Consider the following 23,710-nt stretch of genomic DNA (forward strand, 5'->3'; position numbering starts at 1 on the left):
ATCTCACCACAGGCACTGTTCTGGCTGCAGCTTCCACTTTTGGAGACTAGACTCAACACCTTTTACAGTTCCTCCAATCCTGTTCCAGTCTAGGCCCCAAAATCACAATTCCATTTAACAAAAACATAAGCATCATATCCAATTGACTATATCCCAATTCAACAACAATCAAAAAGTAACCGATTTGCGGTTAGGATAGGAGCATTCCTTACACAATCTCCCAACTAACCCACCTCCTAACCCCAAAATATACCAGCATTTCATCACCTGTTCTCTCTCCTGCTCCAATTCCTCAGCCTCCATGCTCTGCTCAATCTCAGAAAGCAATGAAGTAGATGTGGAACCCAGACTTCGCAGGCTCCGCTCCTCACTCAACTCCTCCATTCGAGCTGCCAGGTGCCGGTGAGCAAGACGCACTTCTTCAAGTTCTACCTGGTTCTGCTGCAGCTGCCAACACAAAGACTGTTGTTGAGTAATAGAATGTGAAAGCCTTCTCCAGTCTGCTGTGTTCAAGGTTAGTACAGAGGCACATTATGAAAACGTTTTTTCCTTGGTCATTATACAGAACAGTTAAATTCCCTTGGGGTATGGAATCACCGGACACCACCACCTCCAAGGATTGAAACTAACCAAAATTTAGCAGCATCTCCTGTTGTGTGAACCAAATCCCTATTGGATGGCAGCTACACTTATGCCCTCAGGGTAAAGAATACAGGTGAGGTCCAGCATTTTGCTTGGTAATTTGTACTGAAGCAGACAACAGACAGGAAGCATCCATTGATAAGATGCACAATATAAATTAGTGGATACTTCTTTTAGTTAAGAAAATGGAAGACTCCATTGACATAACCGAAATTAAAGGGAGATCCCAATTAGAGTTGCGATACCTAAGCATATGTTCCAACAACTGTAAAGAACATTCAAAAGCTAATTGGGTCTTACATGCAATATTTCTTGAAGGACATTCACAAGGTCACTTGGAGCAAAGGTACTTCATCAAAACGGCAAAACACAGAGGGTGCAAGATCTCACATCCCTCTCCACAAGGCCCCAGGGCTGGACTGATCAATTAAGTTATTATACTGGGTTCACCATCTACTTTACCTGCTCACATGAAAGTCTATACAGTCCCAAGTTGTAACATTCCTCTCAGTCCTTGACTATAATATTAAAGACCAGGTCAGTACAAATTAAGTTTGGAGGGAATGAAGTATTCATTTTAACCAATGCAATATTGCAACGTATCAGATAATTACATCAAGTCTGTTCAAAATTATCAGCATTCAATTATCGTTACTTAACTAACCAAGCAGCAGAGTGCATAAAACATGATGACTTCTCTGCAGCATTAATTTAACCACATATTATGGATGTTACTACTTTGTCCAGCCTATCACTGTAAGGCAAGAACAACCCCTGGCCAAGGCACTAGTCCATCACAGAGAGAACAGACACATCCATACCCACATACCAAGACCAATTTATCATCATTAATTCACCTAACCTGCTTGCATTTGAACTTTGGGAGAAAACTGAAGCACCCAGAGGAAACCCACACATGGGGAGAACATTTAAACTCAATGTAGGGAGGAACCCAGATGTGAAATCAAGGTGTTCGTAAGAAATGAAATTTTCTTCATGATACAGAAGTAGCTAATAAACAAGAACAGTAAACAAAGAAAGAAAAGTACACATTTTAAATTATAAATATTCTTGATTCTAATAGAAATTTGTTGTTTTTCACCCCTTAATATATGTCCATAGAGCACTAGAACCCTAATAAAGCATAAAAAAATCTCATATTCGTAATCGCCTATTTTAAAATAGTCTAAAATTATACCTCACATGCTTATTTTTTGAAAGTTTTCAATTTTAACCATCTAAGAGTGACTCTTACTGGGCTAGGATCACTGCTAAAGTTTCCTATCCCCCACACCCCCCCCCCCCCCCAAAGTTTTACTAAAAGGAGTAACTTTGACCATCACATCCCATTATGGGGTCAACCCCCTGGTGTCTATTTTTGTGGCATGCACAACTTCAAGTCCTCCTGATCATTTTTGCTGAAGGCCCCTATTGCATTACTCTTTATCATAAGGGTGAATCATGCACAAAACATGGTCCAAAATTGGCTAAAAATGCAGGTTTTTTGGGTGTACAGGACCAAAAATGGGGGGTTGGGGAAAATCAAAACATCTTGACATCTTGCATAACTAGAAATCAAGACACATTGAACTATGCATCACAGGCAGGGGTTTTCCCATACTGGTGAGACAGAAGATGCCAGAAAAAAAAAAATTAACGTAAGTGATTTCAAAGAGTTCAAAAGTAATTCTTATGAATGCAATGAAAAGAAAAAGAGAAAAAAAATAAAACTAAAAGATTGAATCATGTATAGGATAGGCATGCACACTGTGCCATTCATGTTGTATGTTTTAATATAGCATCTGTAAACAATAGTAACATACCAAGAAAGGCATGATAAGATTGCTATAAACGATAAAAAGGTGTTCTACTCCTGTGGTTTCCATTAGATAGGGTAAAATTCTCCGAACACCCACTTTTTGAACTTCAGAAAGTACTATGAATATGTCTTAAAAAGTCGTTTCCCTGAAGCTTTGGGAATCAAAAAATCTTAAGCCAAAAGCAAAATTATGAAATTCTGAGTTCAGACTGCTCTTATTATCGGACAGTAAAAAGTTCTTTCACTCTTCAAATAAATAAACTGGGTACTGGTTAGACAGGAAATTGGTACAGGCACTTACCTGTAAGTCTTTATCATTGCTTTGTCTCTCGAATAGTAATGCTCGCTCTTGCAGTGCATCAATTGTCCCCTGAAGAATGTCGTTCTCCTCCAGTACTGCACCAACACGTTGCTCCAGCTCCCGCTTGCGATCCGAGAGCATTTTCATCTGCCAGGAAAACAAACAGTCAGATTTGCCTGGCTCAGCCTGGCCCAAGAAACTTCCACTCCCACCTATGATCCAGAAAGGTAATGAAAGAATGCATGTTGCCTAGCAAAGATTAGGGAGTGAAGGAGGTACAGAGGTGGGAAATTCACCCAAGAACAGAAACCAGGCTGTGACAGCTCTTCTTGTGTCAGACACCTCTGAAAGGCAAAGTGTTAACCCTTAACATTTTTTGTAAAAAGATGGACAAGATCTTTCCAAACCATGCAAGTACCGCTTAAATTAACAAGTTTATGGTGCTTGACTAGAAGTAACAGGAGCATATCCAAACTGTGAATCTACTGTGTGTTCCAGAACAGATAATAAAATACATGCAGGAGAAGTTAAGTAAATATCACTTGCTACAAAATTATTACTGGCTTATACCAGCAATGCCTTTAAGGAGGATAACGTACAAAGCAAGGCATTATATAAAGGGAAAAATTCAAGAAATGTGTTGAATGCCTGTAACCAAAGGTTTGAAGTGTGCTGCAGTGATCTCCGAGGTTTATTCCAAGCACATTATTTTATTATTAAAAATGGGTAATTGAGGTCATAAATGAATAAATATAGTTGAAACCACGCAAATCAGCTGACAGATAACCTGACTGAGATGAGAAACAAGTGGAAGATAACTCAAGCAGGCTATTTTAAAGTGCTGATGTGCCCTGTTTGGTAATGATCAATATATGGCCGGGGCCACTGTCTGATATTTAGAGTTTTGCCTGTAAATGAATTTCATGTATGGCAAATGCATGTTTTTATTTTGGAACTCGGCATAACAATAAAGCTCTGTCAACTGCACTGAACCTTAGAGCTCACCTACGGATGAAAGGAAGACATTGCTCCTGCCCATACCTAGAACAATATGCCTTCCGCATTCTTTCTCGGGGTGGTCAGAGCCAACTGCAGGAACCCCTGACTGCATCACGGTTTCACCAATAGCTTTCCTTCAAATATTGTATTATTGTGAGTGGTCAACAGATATTAAACAGAAGCTAAGTATATTCATTTAGCATTAAGGTTTCTTCCTTTTCAGAATCACCACTGCACCACTACAGAGAGATTATATATGTTATAGAGTACCTAACCTACAACATGCATTTTGTCCTAACTGGAGCTCATCAGGCGTACAAACCTAATATGTGACCACCCAAATAATCAGGTTCAGACCTATGACTATAATACTTCAATCTACACCTTATCAAGCAAATGAACCAGCCACTGTGGTGCAAAGTCTGAGGTTTCGCCTCATGCACTTACGTCCAAGGTTTGATCCCTGCAAGGGGAAGCAAAGGTGCGTACACCTGATGAGCCCCACTTAGGGCAAAACACGTGTCGTGTACTCTATTATTTGACAGGTATTCTATTAAATGCCTAGGATGTGGTTTCACAACTGCGAAGTTGTGCCGGATGTTTGCCAACTAACCATAAACTTTTCCTGGTAAGGGACAACCTAAATAGTTAAGACTGCGATTCAGACCTATAGAATCACCCGCAACTCTGCCCAAACAGTAGTGAAACAGGACAAATTATAAAAATCAATAAGCAAACAGATATCGCTAGCTAAGCGCAGGCAAAGTACACTTCAAAATGCGGAGGTAGACCGACTTGAACAGAAGCTGGTGTGTGAGTGAGGAGAGCCTTGCCTGGCTAACCACTCCTGATGTCACAGTTCTCCCTCCCCTTGGCCTGCAGACTGTCTCGGATTAGAGAGAATATATTTCTCTTGCAAGCAAACTATGATCCTTAGCGCAATGAGAGAAGCGGAAAAATCAACCGGAATGTTCAAGCAAATTATAGAAAAAACCCTATCTAAATCCATTAAGTAGTTCTCTCATTCGCTAGCTAAGCGGAGGTGAGGTAAGGTACACCCCGAGGCTGGCGTGTGAGTTAGGAGGGCCCTGCCCCCCTCCCCTTAGCTCGCTGCATCTCTCTCTCTCTCTGGATTCGCACAAATAAATTGGTACTGCAAGCAAACTATGATACTTAACATGAACCGGAATGTTCAAGCAAATTATAGAAAAAACCCAATCTAAATCTGTTAAGTGGTTCTCTTGTGAAAAGTGGACAGATGGATTTTTTTATTATATTATATATTATATTATATGTATTTTAATGGTACTGAACAGCTGAATCAGTCTGGGGCCAAATTCACTGTCTATAAAAAGGCAACCCTGCCATTGTCATAGGATCTCCAACTAGTGAGGCTACATGAGTCACCTAAAAGAGTGATGTAAAGAGCAAGAATCCATTAGATTAGCACTGGTAGGCACTATGCAGTGCTACATTGGTGTCCAGAATGAGGTGAGGAAAAGACCCATTTTCCAAACCACTAAGTGTCATGGATACCCAAAAACTGGACTCAAAGACTCTCCTTCAATCACTTTAAAGAGACTATTAAGTTATTATCAGGGAAGAGTTACACCGTTTATATTGTTAAATCAGCCAGGGATGACTTAATTGTGGTGTCAGAAGCAGTATGAGCTGGCATTCCATCATTCAAATGAGCAGCTTCATTACCAGCTGCAGGAAAAACCTATATAATCCTGTCATGGTCACACAATCTCCATCTACCGTTTATTATGGGTAAGTAAGCCATTGTTTCTAAAGTTAGCAAGCTATCTAAACGAGCCATGTAATGAGCAAGAATCCTGTGCAACTGTGCTGGCAAGAATTGTGCAGTGCTAATGTATATTGTCAATCCTGCAATTAAATGTTGCTAATTTCTAAATTATTAACTCCAAAATTTATCTTTGAAAAAAATGACTGTTCAATCCCTACAAGACCAAGGAGAATCCTTTAACCATTTAGCAAAACAGGGGGGCAAAATGCAGTCTGTACCTTCCACATTTAAGTTTTCTATGTCCGTCATAGCCGTTTCACCAAATGTGTATTACAAACCAGAATGGCAGTGACCAGCCACTACCCAATAATACAGAAAAGGGAAATCTGTATCATTTGCACAAAACTCCCAAATAAAGTGATATGGTCTTTCTTTTCCAACGAGCATTACATTTACAAGCCATACATTCAGCTCTGTTCAAAGTTATTTGGACAGGTTTGCTTTTCTATTTATAGAATTTATTTAAAAATGTCCACATACAATTTTACTCAATAATAGACTTACATGAATCTAGGAAAGGAGATGGAAATTACATACTCTATTTAGTCTGCTGCATCTTTTTTTATAAAAGAAAAAAATTACTTATATTTCCTATAATTACTTTTTGATGCCTTGATATCAAAACTCAATATTCCTAGAAGTAACCTTAATTAACTCAGAGTAACACAAAAGTAAAACATGAATGGAGGTGTCCATTATACATATTGTTTTCGAAGATAAAGGGTTTTAGACAGAAAAGGCAAGTCTCCCAAAGACTAAGAGGTGTTTATTCAATTTATGGTAGCTCTGTTTCTTGTTTACAAAGCTTGGGTTTAATCTCATTACATCACTGAAAGGCATGGAATCAGCTTCATATAGTGTTTTTTGGTGCTCCATGCAAGGCACTCATGCAGACATGAATAAGTGGATTTCTTGCATGCAAGGAAAGGTTTACTTACTTCTACAACTTGCTGCTCCAGACCAGGTAAAGAACCAGGAGAGTGGACAGTAAACAGAAACAAAGATGAATGGACTGCAGTTAGTTAAAACAAATTGTCTCTGCAGATGCCAAGCATGCTTATGGTTGAACAAGATAAAGCTCAATATTCACCGATTTAGAGGAAAAAAGCTTTCAGGATCAACCAGGATCCATAATGCACCAAAGTTCACCTCTATCAGCAGAAAACCCACCCCAAATTAGAAAATAATGCCTTTTCTTGCCAAGTTGGGGGGTCCCAAAGGTTTAATTTTTAATGCTCTATAGAAACAGCTTTACATGTTCTCACATTTTACAGAAAAAAAAACAACAAAACAAAAACTTCTAAAGCCTTTCAATAAATTATTAATTGACTTGCAGTCAGGTAAACAATGCATTATAAATGCAGTACACCTTTTATTGGCTAACTATAAAAAGATAACAATATGCAAGCTTTTGAGGCAACTCGGGCCCCTTCTTCAGGCAAGATGTAATGATTGCAGTGATGTAGTGATTACATCTTGCCTGAGTTGCCTCAAAAGCTTGCATATTGTAATCTTTTTATAGTTAGCCAATAAAAGGTGTCATTTTGCTTGACTTTTCACTACATTAGTAATAGCTGACACAGTACAACAACTAAACCTTTCTGCTTGACCCACCAACCCCAGATGATTACCTCGGCCTGAAGGATCTCGAGTCGAGACATGTGTTGACTGCTGGAAATACTCTTCTCTCGAAACTCATCCCTGAGTGACTGGATCTGCAAGGTTAGCTGCCTCTCCACTTCTGCTGCCTAGAGAAAACAGACAACAACAACATTTATTTATATAGCACATTTTCATACAAACAGTAGCTCAAAGTGCTAAGTGCAAAGTAATCTTATCTTCAATAGCTTAGAGAGTTGGAGAGGGGGAGAAAAAAACAAAAAAAAAAACACACTATTCATAATTACAGAGGGAAGGAAGAACTAGTGATGCTTGGATGAGATCACCAAAAATGTAATCTACTAAAAAAAATTACATGGAGCCAAACAATAGGAGCAAACAACCTAGTGTGTTGCAAGGTGCTAGCTTTGTTAACGTTCAGTTATGGGTTCAAAAATGGCAAAAATGAAACTGCTTTCTAAAGAAACGTCAGTTTTTTTGGCAAATTTTCATAAAATTGCTTGCTATTACTGCCTTGAGAGTAAAGAACAAAATTACACCTAACCAGTGTAGAAAAAGACAGGTAAGGTCCAGATGCATAATTACACAAGAGGATAAGGAAAGCAGAGTGTGTAGTGTGAGAAACAAAAACCTTTTAGGTCCCCAGTTAGCTTCTTCCTGAAATAGTACACCTCAAATACTAGTGTCATCTGCAACACAGAAACAATTTTGGGATGCTGTCCCAAGAGGCAGAGTTTCAAAGAAAAATACACATGTAAAACTGGTAAATAAAAAGAAAAGATTAAAATAGTGAAAAGATCAGATATTTGACAGAAGATAATTGGCAAAAGTGTATTGTGCACATCTTCATGGTGTTGTCCTTTCTCATTTGCAGAGGACAGTGGTATTTGATGTATATTTAGTGAAGACGCCAACTGAGGCACTGTATGGCAGTCATCTCTCAAACTTCAGATTCTGATATCCTCTTAAGAGTTTTGAATCTGTGTCTTCATTTTTTGTCCTGTTTAGATCCAGTATACCCTCATCTCTCAAAATAGTAAAAAGACACTTTTGTATGAAATCTTCAGTTTCTTGACAATCTGTCACATGAAATAGCCTTTCCTTCTGTAAAACACAATAGACTGACATATTTCTTGAGAAAGCAGTTTCATTTTGGACATTTTTTAACCCAGAACTGAACTTTTAGGAATGCCAGGACCTAGCAAACCAAGGGGCTAAAGCAATTAGAAAGATTTCTCCAATAACCAATTGTCATGTAAAAAGGACTATTTAAAAGATAAGCAAAAGGAGTTTACAATAAAAGAGATTGAAGGAATTGCTGCTGATAAAGGGGTTTTCCAGCCATATGTGAATAATAAATACATTTCAAGCAGTAATAGCTATTATGCAAATTACCAATGCCTTGGCTATATAATTTTAAAACCAATTTAATGAAATCTTAATGAAAAAAATATCAATTTATACCAAAAACATTAAAACATCTGGGAGACCCCAAACCTTTGACTGGTTGTATACTTTCAGTTTTCGGCAGAGCTGTCCATCTCTGGAGTAGCTAGTCAATTTTTAGTCTTTAACATCATAAAGGCCAAAATCCCACAAGGTCATTTGGAATAAAGAATGGACTGTCCAAAGGCGATAGAAAGACTTAGTTCCACCAGAGACTCCATACACTTGGATGTTCAAAGACACCATCCAAGCAGTAGCAGCCCAACTTCTTAACCTAAAAGTCATCCAAGATGACTCCTTCTTTGATACAGCTTTGAAATGTGTCTTTATAGAAAGTATTGTTTAAACTTTTTCACTTTGAAGAAAAGGTGAATTTGTTTAGGGATTTACATCCAGTTGTTACTATTATTTACTATTCATTTATGATTTTCTATCATATTTTCTGCTACTGTTATTTTATTCTTAATAATAAATAATAAGAATAATAAATACTACTAAATTATATTTAATAGGTGCCTTTAACACTCAATGTTACCTTACAATGAAATTAAACAAAAGATTAATAAAAACAAAGAGAACGATAAATCAAAAAGCAATAAAAAGGTATAGAGGTAGTAGCAAACATAAGATAAAAGGCAGTGACAGTGTTAAATTCATAGTTGGTATGCCAGTTTGAAAATATACGTTTTGAGGGCAGTTTTAAAATGTGTTATTGAGTCTAGTTGATGGATATGAGAGGGAAGAGAATTCCCGAGTTGAGTAGCACTATGAGAGATGCTCAAGCTCCCATAGAACAGTGTTTGATGTGTGGTACAGAAAGCAGAGCTGCAGATGAGGATCTGAGTGACTGAGAGGGAGTGTAAGTCTGTAGGAGATCAGTGAGATAGGGAGGAGCGAGGTTGTGGATAGCTTTAAATGTTAAGAGCAGTATTTTGTATTGTATTCAGTAGTTAACAGGGAGCCAATGAAGTTGAGAGAGAAGTGGTGTAATATGTTCAGTGGATTTAGAACAGGTTATTAACCTAGCAGGAGAATTTTAAATAAGTTTTTGTGGAAGGCCAGATAGAATAACATTACAGTAATCTATATGTGAGGTGACTAGGACATTAACCAATACTTCAGTACTGTGTTGCGTAAGAACAGGACAAAGTCTAGAAATGTTTCGGAGATGGAAGAAGGCAGCCCGAGAAACATTACTTATAAGGGAAGAAAAAAGACAGATTACTGTCTAGAATGATACCCAGGCTCTTCACCTGAGAAGAGAGGTTTGTATTAATATTGTTAATTAAAATAGAAGAATGGTTATCCTTTGCAAGTGTGGACTTAGAACCAACGAGAAGTACCTCAGTTTTATTTCTGTTTAGTTGGAGAAAATTGAGAGTTGTCCATGACTATGTCTTGGAGACATGCCATAAGAGTATCTGGAGGGAAAACAGAAGTGGATTTAGTATATGTATGCATGTGTATATATTATATATTATATTTTATTATAATAGATAGATATTCACGCACACAGGCAAAAAAGTGTTTAGTCAGCCACCAATTGTGCATGTTCTCCCACTTAAAAAGATGAGAAAGGCCTGTAATTTTCATCATAGGTATACCTCAATTATGAGAGACAAAATGAGAAAAAAAATCCAGAAAAATCACATTTTCTGATTTTTAAAGAATTTATTTGCAAATTATGGTGAAAAATAAGTATTTGGTCACCTACAAACAAGCAAAATTTCTGGCTTTCACAGACCTGTAACTTCTTCTGTAAGAGGCTCCTCTATCCTCCACTCGTTACCTGTATTAATGGCACCTGTTTGAACTTGTTATCAATATAAAAGACACCTGTCCACAACCTCAAACAGTCACACTCCAAACTCCACTATGGCCAAGACCACGGAGCTGTTAAAGGACACCAGAAACAAAATTGTAGGCCTGCACCAGGCTGGGAAGACTGAATCCGCAATAGGTAAGCAGCTTGGTGTGAAGAAATCAACTGTTGGAGCAATTATTAGAAAATGGAAGACATACAAGACCACTGATAATCTCCCTCGATCTGAGGCTCCACGCAAGATCTCACCCAGTGGGGTCAAAATGATCACAAGAACGGTGAGCAAAAATCCCAGAACCACATGGGGTCGACCTAGTGAATGACCTGCAGAGAGCTGGGACCAAAGTAACAAAAAGCTACCACCAGTAACACACTATGCCGCCAGTGACTCAAATCCTGGAGTGCCAGACGTGTTCCACTGCTTAAGCCAGTACATGTGCAGGCCCATATGAAGTTTGCTAGAGAGCATTTGGATGATCCAGAAGAGGATTGGGAGAATGTCATATGGTCTGATGAAATCAAAATAGAACTTTTTGGTACAAACTCTACTTGTTGTGTTTGGAGGAGAAAGAATGCTGAGTTGCATCCAAAGAACACCATACCTACTGTAAAGCATGGGGGTGGAAACATCATGCTTTGGGGCTGTTTTTCTGCAAAGGGACCAGGACAACTGATCGGTGTAAAGGAAAGAATGAAAGGGGCCATGTATCATTAGATTTTGAGTGAAAACCTCCTTCCATCAGCATGGCCATTGAAGATGAAACGTGGCTGGGTCTTTCAGCATGACAATGATCCCAAACACACCACCCGGGTAACAAAGGAGTGGCTTCATAAGAAGCATTTCAAGGTCCTGGAGTGGCCTAGCCAGTCTCCAGATCTCAACCCCATAGAAAATCTTTGGAAGGAGTTGAAAGTCCGTGATGCCCAGCAAAAGCCAAAAAACATCACTGCCAAAATACCAGCAACAGTGTGTGAAAACCTTGTGAAGACTTACAGAAAACATTTGATCTCTGTCATTGCCAACAAAGGGTATATAACAAAGTACTGAGATGAACTTTTGTTATTGACCAAATCCTTTTTTCCCCCCACCATATTTTGCAAATAAATTCTTCAAAAAAAATAAAAAATAAAAAAATAAATAAAAAATCAGACAATGTGATTTGCTGTATTTTTTTTTCTCATTTTGTCTTTCATAGTTGAGGTATACCTATGATGAAAATTACAGGCCTCTCTCATCTTTTTAAGCGGGAGAACTTGCACAATTGGTGGCTGACTAAATATTTTTTTTGCCCCACTGTGTGTGTGTGTGTGTGTGTGTGTGTATTTTAAAAAACCTTGCTTATAAAGTTAAAAAGTGTATTAAAAAACTAAAAAAATAAGTCTCTTATACATCACTTGTAAAATAAGTGTGGAGACTTTTCAATCAACATTCAAAAAAACACTTCTTAAAATCTTAGTAAAAGTGCCCACGCTTTTGTTTTATGAGTGATGTATGAAAGACTTATTTTTTACTTTTTTAGTACACTTTTTAACTTTAATATAAGCGTGTTTTTTTAAAAGGTATTTTTTATATATATATTTTAATCTTTTTAGTCTTGGGTTTGTTTTAGTATAATTTTGTAATCAATATTTTAACACTTCCTTTAATATTTCTATCTGTTTCTAGCACCATCTATTGGTGAAATCTTGAACTATTCTTCATATGAAAATTTAATTTCTTAACATGGATTAATTGACCAATTAGTGAAACTGATTATTGATTCATGTATTGTCATTGGAAGTAAGTGTGCAAAATTTCAAGTCATTTAGACAACAGGACGTGGGTTTAATATCAATTACAAGATTTGTACCAGACAACAAACAGGTGAAGTTAAAATAAGTGTGGTAATAATAATAGAATAGATATAGAGCACCTGGTGTGGGGAAAATGAAAATATCTTTCTCACAGAGTTAGTAGACACTGCCTGTAGAAGACAGCACAGTGAGAGAAATGCATCATTGACTGGTAAGTGGCACTGGCAAAGTTGTATCAACCTCTAAATCTCTGGGTTATTCTTAAGGACCAAGGTGCTTCAGCCTTTAGGTCTAGATTATATCTGGGACACTTGTATATTGTTCATGCTAAAGCTTGAGAATCCCTATGTGGTATACAGAATAATGATTATGAGTGTTGTCTGCACAGCCTATCAGTGCTTAAGTGGATAAGATGTGCATGTGTACATGTGTGTAAGAAGCTTAGGGTATAAGAATGGGGGACCCCTTAATCTTCACTGACCCTATGATAAAATAAATTATACAAAATGGGAAATTTAATAAAAGGTAATGTAATCCTCTTTTACAAGGTCTAACAGCTTGATGCAAGTAAAAACACGACTTATCCTAGGAATACCAGCTCTATGAATTGAAAATGAGAGGCATAAGCCAAAAATTGCTTTTACAAAAATATCCCTACCTCCATAACAACCTGAAATGCCAGAGCATGCTCATAAAATATAATGGGTAAGAACTGCACTGAAGGAATGTATATAGCTGGTATGCACACATCCTGAAAGATTAATAATGCACAATTAACAAAAAATGACAAAATAATGTAAATACTTGGATAATAGATAATAAATATAAAAAACTGAAAATAATTGAGCATAACTGACAAAATAGTTAGGGACCATGTACTGCTTTATTAGTTTAATTGTGTAAATATCCACATACACAAAGACCCTCAAAAGGAAATTCAGTTCAGAAGATGACAGGAGATGAAATATCCACATATAAAATAGTTTATGTTTAGCTGGCAAATTTTAGTTCAGTGCATTTCTGATTTTGCCTAATTCCACCACTTTGCAGGAGTCAGTCTGCCACTGCATAAATTATCATACTAACTAATACAGTAAACATCAGTCTAGGCACAATTCACATTAATCCTTTTTTAAACTGTAGTTGACTAATGCATTTTCAGGTGGAGTAATTTCTCCATCAAGAAACAGTAAGTTAAGTAATAATGGCTGAACTAAATAAAGAAAAAATAAAAATAAAAATTTTTTGGCTAGATTCTGGAATAATAAAATGTATCTTTAATAGTTATCACTGAAACAGTTTGTCTTTCATAGGAACAGGTATCAGGAAAGTGACAGTCGTAAGAGACCTTATTTCAATACAAGAGTAGTAAAGGATTTTCAAAACTTATACTTGTGCAGTCTAATTTGTTTTTTTTTTAAACTTTATAGTATTTTCACATAAACCTTACTATTAATAATTTTATTTATAAGGCACTTTACATTAGTAGCAAATCTTAAACTGCTACATAAAAATATTTAACAAAGACAAAACATGATAAAAACAGATAAAACAATAAATAGTGGCATTCTTGTTAATATGCTTTCCTAAATAAAAAAACGTAACTGCAGTAATCTGCTGTGTTCTTAAGTTCTCTGGTAGGGCATTCCAGAGCCGTGGAGGAGCGACTGATATAACCTTAAGGAAAATGGAGGATACAGGGATAACACAATCTCTACACTCCAACCTGTATAGTTTAACTTTACTACCAAAACTAAAAAAGTGCAATGTTTGCAACTTTTGAAAAACTGAGTCAGCTGCAACCGCTTACATAATGTGGGTTTTCTAGAAACACTTAATTATGGGGAAGAAAAAAAAATCTGCAGTAACCAGAAAGAAACTACATTCATTCAGAAACAATATATTCTCATAACATATTCTGCAGATCTGCAATGCTTATTACAAAGACTACTTCTGGATCATACTACTTTTTATTCATAGGAATAACTTCTTTCATGTAAGCATCCAGTTTGCGTATACAGCATGTCACTTTTCGCTTTACTCAGTTTTACTTTATATCAAAATGGCACACATTTTGGGTTTTTTAGTGAGTACTGCATTGAGAGATATGTAAATGAAGTTATTTGAACTATGAAAAGGTTGCATATAAATTTCATATTCTGAAGTGGAATTAAATCATTTTTAATTTCATGTTTTATCTAATGATTATTTCCAATTTATTTTATGTTAAAATGAAGATTTTCAGGAAAAACACTCAAAAATAAGTTAAACAAACTGTTCAATTTTAAATTGAACTCTTATCAAGACAGGTTTTGTATTTGTGGACTTTATTCTTTCTACAACCTCATTCCAAAAATATGGGGTGATGTGTAAAACATAAATAAAAATGATTTGCAAATGTCATAAATCCTTATTTTATTCACAATAGAACATAGAAAACATACTCAGTGTTCAAAGTGAGGCATTTTATTATTTAATGAAAAATATCAGCTCATTTTGAATTTGATGGCAGCAACACGTCTCAAAAAAGTTGGGATGGGGCAACAAAAGGCTGGAAAAGTAAGTGTTACTAAAAACAAAGCATGGTGCAATATTATGCAACTAATTAGGTTAATAGGTGACAGGTCAGTAATATGATTAGGTTTAAAAAGAGCATCTTAGAGGCACAGAGTCTCTCAGAGGTAAAGATGGGCAGAGGTTTCAAATTGTGGAACAAATTTGGAATAATGTTCTTCAACATAAAATTGCAAAGACTTTGAGTATCTCATCATCAACAGTACATATCATCATCAAAAGATTCCAAGACATCTCGGTGCACAAGGGACTAAGCCAAAAATCAATTTTAGATGCCCAAGATCTTAGGGCCCTCAAGTGGCACTACATTAAAAATAGGCATGATTCTCTCATGGAAACCACTGTATGGGCATAGGAACACTTCCTGAAATCATGACCTGTGAACATAGTTTGCTGTACCATCCACAAATGCAGGTTAAAGCTCGATTATGCAAAGAAAAAGCCATATGTGAACATGATCCAGAAACGCCACCATCTTTTCTGGGAAAAGCTCATTTAAAATGGACTGAGGCAAACTGGAAAACTGTTCAGTAGTCAGAAAAATAAAAAATTTTAATTCTTTTTGGAAAACATTGACGCCACATCCTCCAGACTAAAACACGTGAGGAACCATCTGGCTCGTTATCATTGCTCAGTTCAAATGCCTGCATCTCCGATAGTATGGGGGTGCATTAGTGCCTAACAAATTGCAGCCTGCATATCTGGAAAGGCACCTTCAATGCACAAAAGTACATACAGGTTTTAGAGCAAAGAGTGCTCCAATCCAGAAGACATCAAATGGTCAATTGGTGCATAAAGTGTGCTAACCTCTAAAGATGCCAGATTCTGATAGAAAAGAAAAAAAAAAAAATTAGCAGAGATTTATTTCTAGTTTTTACTTTGATTTTATACTGAAAACGTTGAACAGGTGTGTTTTTTTATACTGGCTGCTTATTTCATGCTGCACATCGATTTTCTTAACCGTATTTACAGGAGCACCAAAGCAACAAGAAATACAATAAAGAAGAATTTACCCTTAGATATCTTGCCACCCCATGTTCAAAATTAGCCACACTGAATCAATTTATCATCACAAATTTATTCTAGTATTTCATGGTTTTAAAATGGTACTCTCTATCCATTATTATCGTCACTTGACTCTTCTGTACAGTGCTATACCATTAAGAGTAACATTTTATATGCTGACTAAATTATCAGGGTATTTCCAATAAGTCTTGATATTTTGTATTGATTTATCTTGATTAATCAAATGTCTAATACAGTAACACCACATTTAGACTGCAAGAGAAAAAAAAAATCAGAACTCTTGAGTGAGCGAGTTAAAACCCATACACAGAAGGAGAATATCCAATGTATACACTGAAGGTACAAGCAGTCATTTAGATGGTGGGTCAAAATACTATGCAAACAATGTCTAACCACTGCACTATGCATCCACCAAGTCAAATATATGAAAATTGTAATAGTGAGGCAGATGTGTCACCCATTACCTGGCTGCACTTGGATAATAATTTGGGATCATGAGGTGGATCGTCATGTGGTGGTTGCAGCAACGTGCTGTATCAGTGCATGCTCCTAACACCTAATCATAATAGTAGCCTGAATCTCTAATTAAGGGGTACATGCACTAAAAGTATAGACTTTCCTTTTAGAGTCAAAGCTTTGAGATCTTATATTCAAAATTCCAACATTATAGACAGAACTATGAACAGAATAGGTCTCTGAACACTGATTAAATTTGATCAATTAAAAGTGTGGTGCAAAAGCCATGTTTCCCTATAAAACTTAATATTTAATTGCACAATCCTTCAAGACTGAAGGCTTTTAAGAACTGATGTATTTTACATAGGATAGTATAATCTCTATTATTTTTGGTTATATTGTTATATTCTATATGTAGTCTAGCTTAAGTTGCCTTTGATGACAAACATTGGAAATCACATTATACAAGACCAACCTAAAACAGTCTAAACCAAAAGATATAATCGCTTGGTCTTCTCTCCGAGATATCTATTTTTCTAATATGCTTTTGTATGTTTAACTAAAAATTAACATAAGCACTAAGAAAAGTAGTGCTTTCCAATAAGAAACAGAATTTATGCCTGCTTGTAACACTTTTCAGTCACTCAAAAAAACATAAGACTACCATAGATATCTTAAAATGCTCATGGACACTAGAAGTTGTGGTCAAACACAAGTACACTAAAAATCAAAAAGTTCTAGAACCCCTCATTTCTTCCAATTTTTCTTCAAAATTTAATGAGTTGAAAGGCAATGAATGACTTAAAATGGAGAAAAAGTAAGCAGTAAAACTGCCAGGGATTTATATTTCAAGTTTAGGTTAGCAAAAACTGAAAGTAAAAAAAAGAAATTTCAGAATATTACAAATAGGCCTTCTTCAGGGAACAACTAATAGGTTACAGCCTACAGGTGTTTTGCAGCATTTAAAGTAAATTAAGGCTTGCAAGTTGAAGCAAACAATTTACACAGATGTCCCAGCTTCTATGGATTACTTAAAAACCCTTAGACTATTTTAAAGCAGAGTTAGAACAGTCTGTGCTACTATACCCTCTGCATCCTAGAAAGTTGTAAATTCCAGTGATAATGGCAAGAAAATGGCAATTAACAAATTAAATGAGGCAGAGAATAAAAAAAAAAAAGTCTCAAAAAAAAAATTAGAGACCTCCTGTAAATGACATCCATCACCCGTTAATTAAAAAATAAAAGGCTACTCAAAAAACACACAAACAAGACATTAAAACTTGCTGTTGCAGCAACACCAACCAAAGGCAATATTAATCAATTTGGGAAGACTGAAAGATGCTCCATTGCACTTACTATATAATTCTAGTATAAAAGAGGACCAAGCTTAAAATCAAAAGCAATCTAGAAATCACAAATGCATAAAGATATTATAGCTACCTGAAACTTCACTATTACCAGATCTTGAACTTACATTTATATGTAGAATACTTTCATTATCACCTAAGAGGCCTTTTTCCACATTTCATTAGAGATGTATATTTAAATGACCTCATGGTCATTTGGGATGACATGGGGACATGGGATATCATATACCACAAATCATTGGCTAAACGGACAAATATTAAATTATTTGTTGCAGTTTGGATGGCAATCTTGTTTGGGAACTTGTATAACTGGGCTTTACACACTTGTGAGTTATACCCTTAACATTTTAATTAACAGTCAGGCTTCTTAGTCTCAAAATGTAGTATAGGGTGTGGAACCATGTTAGGCATCACGGATGTAATGAGAAGTGTAGCAAAATGATTCTTGCCTGAAGAAGGGGCCTGAGTTCCCTCAAAAGCTTATATATTGTAATCTTTTTAGTTAGTCAATAAACGGTGTCATTTTGCTTGACTTCTCATTAATCTCAAACAGGAAGCGGTGCAGTATTAAAGAACTAGTATCTGCACTTCAAGATATTCTAAAATAAAGCAGAACGATGATCACTATTACCAAACAATCCAAACACAAAATCAATTAAACAAACTTTGGAAGCCCCAATATGTCATGGAGCAGGACTCAAAAATGTAACTGCTACCAAGAAGACACTAAATAATCACACTGAAAAGATGAAAAAGAGAAAGCATCACTGGGTGGGTTGGGTGTGTGTGCAAGCAGTACACATCTAGGAAAACTACTACACAGTGAATTTGTCACAGAAATCCATGTGGATTGCTTTAAAAGCAATCTGAAGACAGTTTAAAAAAGTTCTACAAAAATCACTGTTGCAATCCATGCACTTAAAGAGAAAGGGCATGGATAAACAGCATTGACGATGATAAGCTTATTACTAGAGGGTGTCATCATTCTTAATGACTCATCTTATTTGTGGGAGAATTGTCACTCTCTGGTCCAACTAACACTTTTGTCCAGGTGCCTGAGCATTATACATGCTACATTTCTAACCTTTTATAAAATGTCCACTAAATCAACAGAAGACTTTGTTGTGCCAGTCCTACATCCACAAACTGAATACATTGCTCTTATTTTACATTGCTTGTCTTTTTGTGCTTTCATGAGACGATTACAGTTAATCTGGTTTTGTCTACTACCAAGACCAGCTGCTACCATTATCCTCTCTTCAAGGTCAAATCTCACAAAATCTTTACAGTAAGTTTACATGAATCTAACAGGGCAAAAATCTGTCTAACAGGAACAACTCATAATGGCTCTTATTCAGCAATGAGAAAACAAGTGCAGCAATCCCTACAACTAAGTGCATTTAATCATTTGCAATTAACTCCTAAGAAGGGAATGAACTGAATAGCTAATAAAGTGAGTGGAACCAAGATTATCATAAAATAATTGCTAAAAAAAAAAGTAACATTTTAATTGTTCAATATGTTAAAAAAAGTGCACCCTCTATATTGTTTTTCCCTTATAAATTCAGTGTAACCAATGTATAACGGAAGAAATGACTTGGAATTATCCTGTACTACATTTTTATTTTACCATTTTCTGGCATTGCCAGCACTGTAACAAATATGATCGTATGGTGCTGCTAGTATTTATAGGTGTATAGACACAACCTGAATTCATTTCTAATTTACTATTTAAGCATATTTCTACTCCCATCATTGTTTAATATTTCTTATGACAGATTTGAAGCATTTTAGCATTGTGTCACATTTCACATCATATTAGGTATGTTTGACTAGTTTTAACACAATTTCCTTAATTAAATCCATGGAACCAAGAAAATCCCCAGGTTAACAATCCCAGGAATTTACCAAGATTTGTCAATTCACACTTGTCAGGACAAAAACAGTAGTTTTTTAGTCAACACGTTTATGCCCAAAGAATTCAACTCTCAAAACTACACCTAAAATAAAAATAACAAAGTATAAATGCAACTACTTAGTGGCCATGCACAATGGTAACTCCAATGAATGTTAAAGAAAAAAGTGAATACAATACTTAGACTGATCAGTAAATTTATCATGAATCGCATCTTCAGCCTATCAGGTGGTCAATTCCCAGTGACCAAGCCACATCTGTACCACTGCATCCCAGTGACTATTCCAAGTTTTGGTCTTTGATATTTCTAGGCAAGTTTCCCAGGATACTGGTTTTGTTTACAAATAACATTGATTCAGCAATTTACTTGTGAAATACTTGGAAAAAAAACAGCATTTATGAAAGGTGCTTACTGACTTGTCATAACTTTTGATCACGTTCATCCTTTCTTCAGTTGCCTGATCATTAAATAAAATTCATATAAAACCACTCCATGGAAAACATTTACCTTCTGCTATAGTCTGCCAAGTCTGGAAATGTTTATAGTGGATAACAGTGATGGTTCAAAACATTGAATCTTAGGACTACTCTAGGCAGAGATTCGCACACTTCGCACAGTAGACATTACTCAGAACTATTCAGCATAACATTACAATGTTAGCCACCAGTGTCCTAGTTGGGTTGCTGGATGGTTTTCATCTGATGCAGAATATAAGAAACAAGCAGATCACCTTGAGAAAGTTAAGAATACAGCTGTTGCTCTCATCACCACACGTGGTTGGAGAACTACTTATTAGGGCTTTTCCTGGCTCCTTCCCAGCTGTACATCTACTCTCAAATTACAGCGATGTCTGATACTTTAGGTAAGCCTGAAATAGACTCACAACATGGTTACAAAAGCAGTAGGCAGCACTTAGCCCTAAGGTTGACAAACAGATTAATCTACTTGCAGAGCACTTCAAAGATATAGATAAGATGAACTTTAATTTGAATGAGACTTTACTAAAGGATCTGTTTTTGCCTGTAGTATAGGCCAGGTTTTAGAACAGATCATGTCATAAGCTAGTAGTTCATCACCATAGAATAGGCCCAAATGCTGAAATAGCACATTAAAAGCTGTACTAGTAACTTACAAAGCTGAGGTTGGATGGCTAGTCTCTAAAACTATTGACCACTTTTACTTTGTAAGCTTAACAAGGAAACATTCATCCACATGAAGTGAAACCCAGTGACATTTTTGGGAACTTTTCTTTCTGTTAGTAACAGAAATAAAACATCACATAATAAATTAAGGCTTAAATTTTTTGTTTCTGATGAGATTCAAGTTGAAATTGAGTTTGATCTTCCAGAAGAACAGAGACCTCTGTTATTCAGCCCTGGCGATTACAATTGAGAGTACATATTGAAATACTTCACCTTTGTTGTTTTTTAATCAGCTATTCTGACAAAGTTGGACATAGGACACTGCTCTGCTACTTTAGAGTACACATGCCACATTAAAGTCACAAACTATTCAATGACAAAAACCCTGGTGATGAAGTACTAACACTTACCATTGAAAAATATGAACAGACAGAAGAACTCAGAACTACATTCATTTTTCCAATTTCAGCCATGTCCTTAATTTTTCACAAGCCACTCCTTGTTACAGGCCCGAGACTACTGAAGGACCAATTTAGGTCACCTCTTTAAGATGCATATTGTCATAAAAACGTTTTAATAGGTGGTATATGCATATTATTGTTACTCAGAAATGGCACATTTCTTTGGCAGGCCGGCCCAAAAATACTGTGGCATAGGAATTCCTGATTCTACAGGAGAGAAATTGAGGAAAAGATCCCTGTTAAACCTTTTATTTCAGTGCAACACACAGAGTCACCTGGATCTGCAATGAATGCAGCCCTGGCTTGACAAAAGTTGACAGAAGAATTCAACTCTCCACATTGATGTCAAGTAAAGTTTTCCTTCTCTCAGCTTTCTGATGTTATCCCAGACAGACTCAGCAGTTAAATTTTAACACTGCTACATTCTGCTTCTACCATCTTGAAAGCTATTTTCCAACACAGGCTGAAGAGTTTACCTTTATGCAATATTCTGTTAAAATTTTAATTCACAACTATTTTCTGATAGCCCACTATAGAGAAAAAAGAAAAATATGTACATTTTTTGAATTGACTAAGCCATAAAAGCATATGCTCTGCATCTCTTATCCGGCACTATGTTGATCATGCTTTGTACATAGTAATCCAACTCTTTACAGGATATTGAGCTTTGCGATTAAGCTGAAGTTGTGTCATTTTATGTCAGCTTAATCAACATGGAAACTCAGAGTAGAATGTTAACTATAACTCACTCTGTTGAGTTGCTCCAAGAGTCGTTGGTTTTGTTCGGTAAGCTCTTTCACCACTTTAGTCTTCTCACGATCTGCTTCACGCAGCTGGGCCTGCTGTCTCTCTAACTCTTCTTGCAGCTGCCGGACATCTGACTCTAACTCTGCAACACGACTCTCCCATTCACCCTCACGGTTCTCAAACCGACGCCGCAACTCATGTTTTTCTTGTTCCAAGTGCTGCAAGGAGTTGAAACATTAAAATAAACAAAATTACAATACATTTTCTAACAGACCGCAGATCACTTCTCAAAATAACTCATTCTGTACAAATAGACAAGATGATAAAGAAAGAATACTTCACAAAAAGTCACAAGGAACATATTTGGCTGTCAATCAGAAAAAAAACTGATTTTTATATACTCATATATAAACACAAACGTTTTCTTGGACTGCAAACTAGTTTAAGGCATTCAAATAATTTTAAAGGTGAATCATAAAATAAACAAATAAAAATATAAACTAGTTTGCAAAAATAAATAAATAAATAAAATAAAAAATAAACAATAGTTTTGACTAATCATTGCCTTGTCAAGAGAACTTCTGTATGACAAGTTACCATCTGATGCAATAAAGCAGAATACCTAGTCAGAATGGTAGCTAAAGAAATATGTAGGCACATTTACATCAACAGAGGAGAGTGTCCAAAGCCACAGTCAATCTAGATTCTCAGTTTCATATCCCTGGTAGGCACTGTCTGTATAGGGTATGCACACATTCCCTGCATGTGTGTTACTGCATTTCCTTCAAGTATTTCAATTTCCTCACTCACAGGTCATAAAGGCTTAAGGGTAGTTTTATCAGCAAATCTAAACTGACCCTGTATAAATGACCATGGGTGTGAATAAGTATGAGCATGCACCATGATGCACTGGATTGTGCTACAAAATTAAGAAACCATATTTTGGAATAAAATGTGTTCTCAATGTTAGAAAAAAAAAGAAACAGAGCTATCCATCTAGTATTTTTTTAATACCTAAACAATTATTTAAATATTATAAGTTGGGGATAGGACAACACACACTACACTAAGCTTCTCATAATCTGTACTAACACACAGTCATTCAAGTGATTACCCACTATGGAACTCTGTAAACAGTACAGCTTTACTGAAAAAGTTATGATCTATTTCACATTCACAGACTTGGAGTCCTATAATCATCAAATATATTGCCCCAAGGGTCAAATGGCTTTTTCATCTTGGAGAAACAGATATAACAAAACCCACCAATTCAATGGTTGATATTCTAGTTGGTTTGTAATGCACTACTGCAGAGTACTGTCCTTGTATTTGCTCATTCAAGAACACACAGAGCATTACTGTAATGAATCAATATAATCATTCTCTGACTTCCACTTTAAGTATTAAAAAAAGCCATGAAATACAAAAAAAAAAAAAAAAGTATCATCATTAAGCAAACAAAGTAAAGTCAATGCTTACTTATACCAAGATTATAGATAATCAAAGTTGATTAAATCTGCAAATAAAATACTAATCACAAAAACGGCAGCTAACTTGCACAGTTAAGATACTCCTAAAAGAGCTATTGTGTTGATATTATGAAAAGAATATAAAACCAGACAGTTAAATTATTCACTACTTCCCATAACCTATTATTAAAGGGTACTACTTTCAAAAAACACTCTGGCAGGTATGCCTCAGCAACTCATTACTCAAAGTATCTAAAATTTATTGTTGAAACCATCATCTTTGCCCACTAAGGTTTCCA

General features: G+C 36.0%; 1 protein-coding gene across 5 annotated transcripts in view; it reads right to left on the reverse strand.

Annotated features, from left to right (window-relative positions):
* Positions 1-23,710, reverse strand: part of bicdl1 (BICD family like cargo adaptor 1) — a 50,661-nt gene that overhangs the window by 14,217 nt on the left and 12,734 nt on the right. For 4 of the 5 annotated variants that reach the window (XR_005635838.1, XM_039771634.1, XM_039771630.1 and 1 more), the window contains exons 2-6: positions 21,945-22,160; positions 7,203-7,319; positions 6,510-6,521; positions 2,763-2,909; positions 268-447 (exon numbers count right to left, since the gene is read on the reverse strand). Coding sequence is in view for 4 of the 5 variants with exons in the window: in XM_039771634.1 (XP_039627568.1) it covers positions 268-447; positions 2,763-2,909; positions 6,510-6,521; positions 7,203-7,319; positions 21,945-22,160 (672 nt within the window). In the remaining variant the exon portion in view is untranslated. The remainder of the gene's footprint in view (positions 1-267; positions 448-2,762; positions 2,910-6,509; positions 6,522-7,202; positions 7,320-21,944; positions 22,161-23,710) is intronic. The other variant, XM_039771631.1, reaches the window with a different exon arrangement.

This window comes from Polypterus senegalus, chromosome 12 (genome assembly GCF_016835505.1).
Source record: "Polypterus senegalus isolate Bchr_013 chromosome 12, ASM1683550v1, whole genome shotgun sequence".
In the NCBI taxonomy this organism is placed as follows: Eukaryota; Metazoa; Chordata; class Cladistia; order Polypteriformes; family Polypteridae; genus Polypterus; species Polypterus senegalus.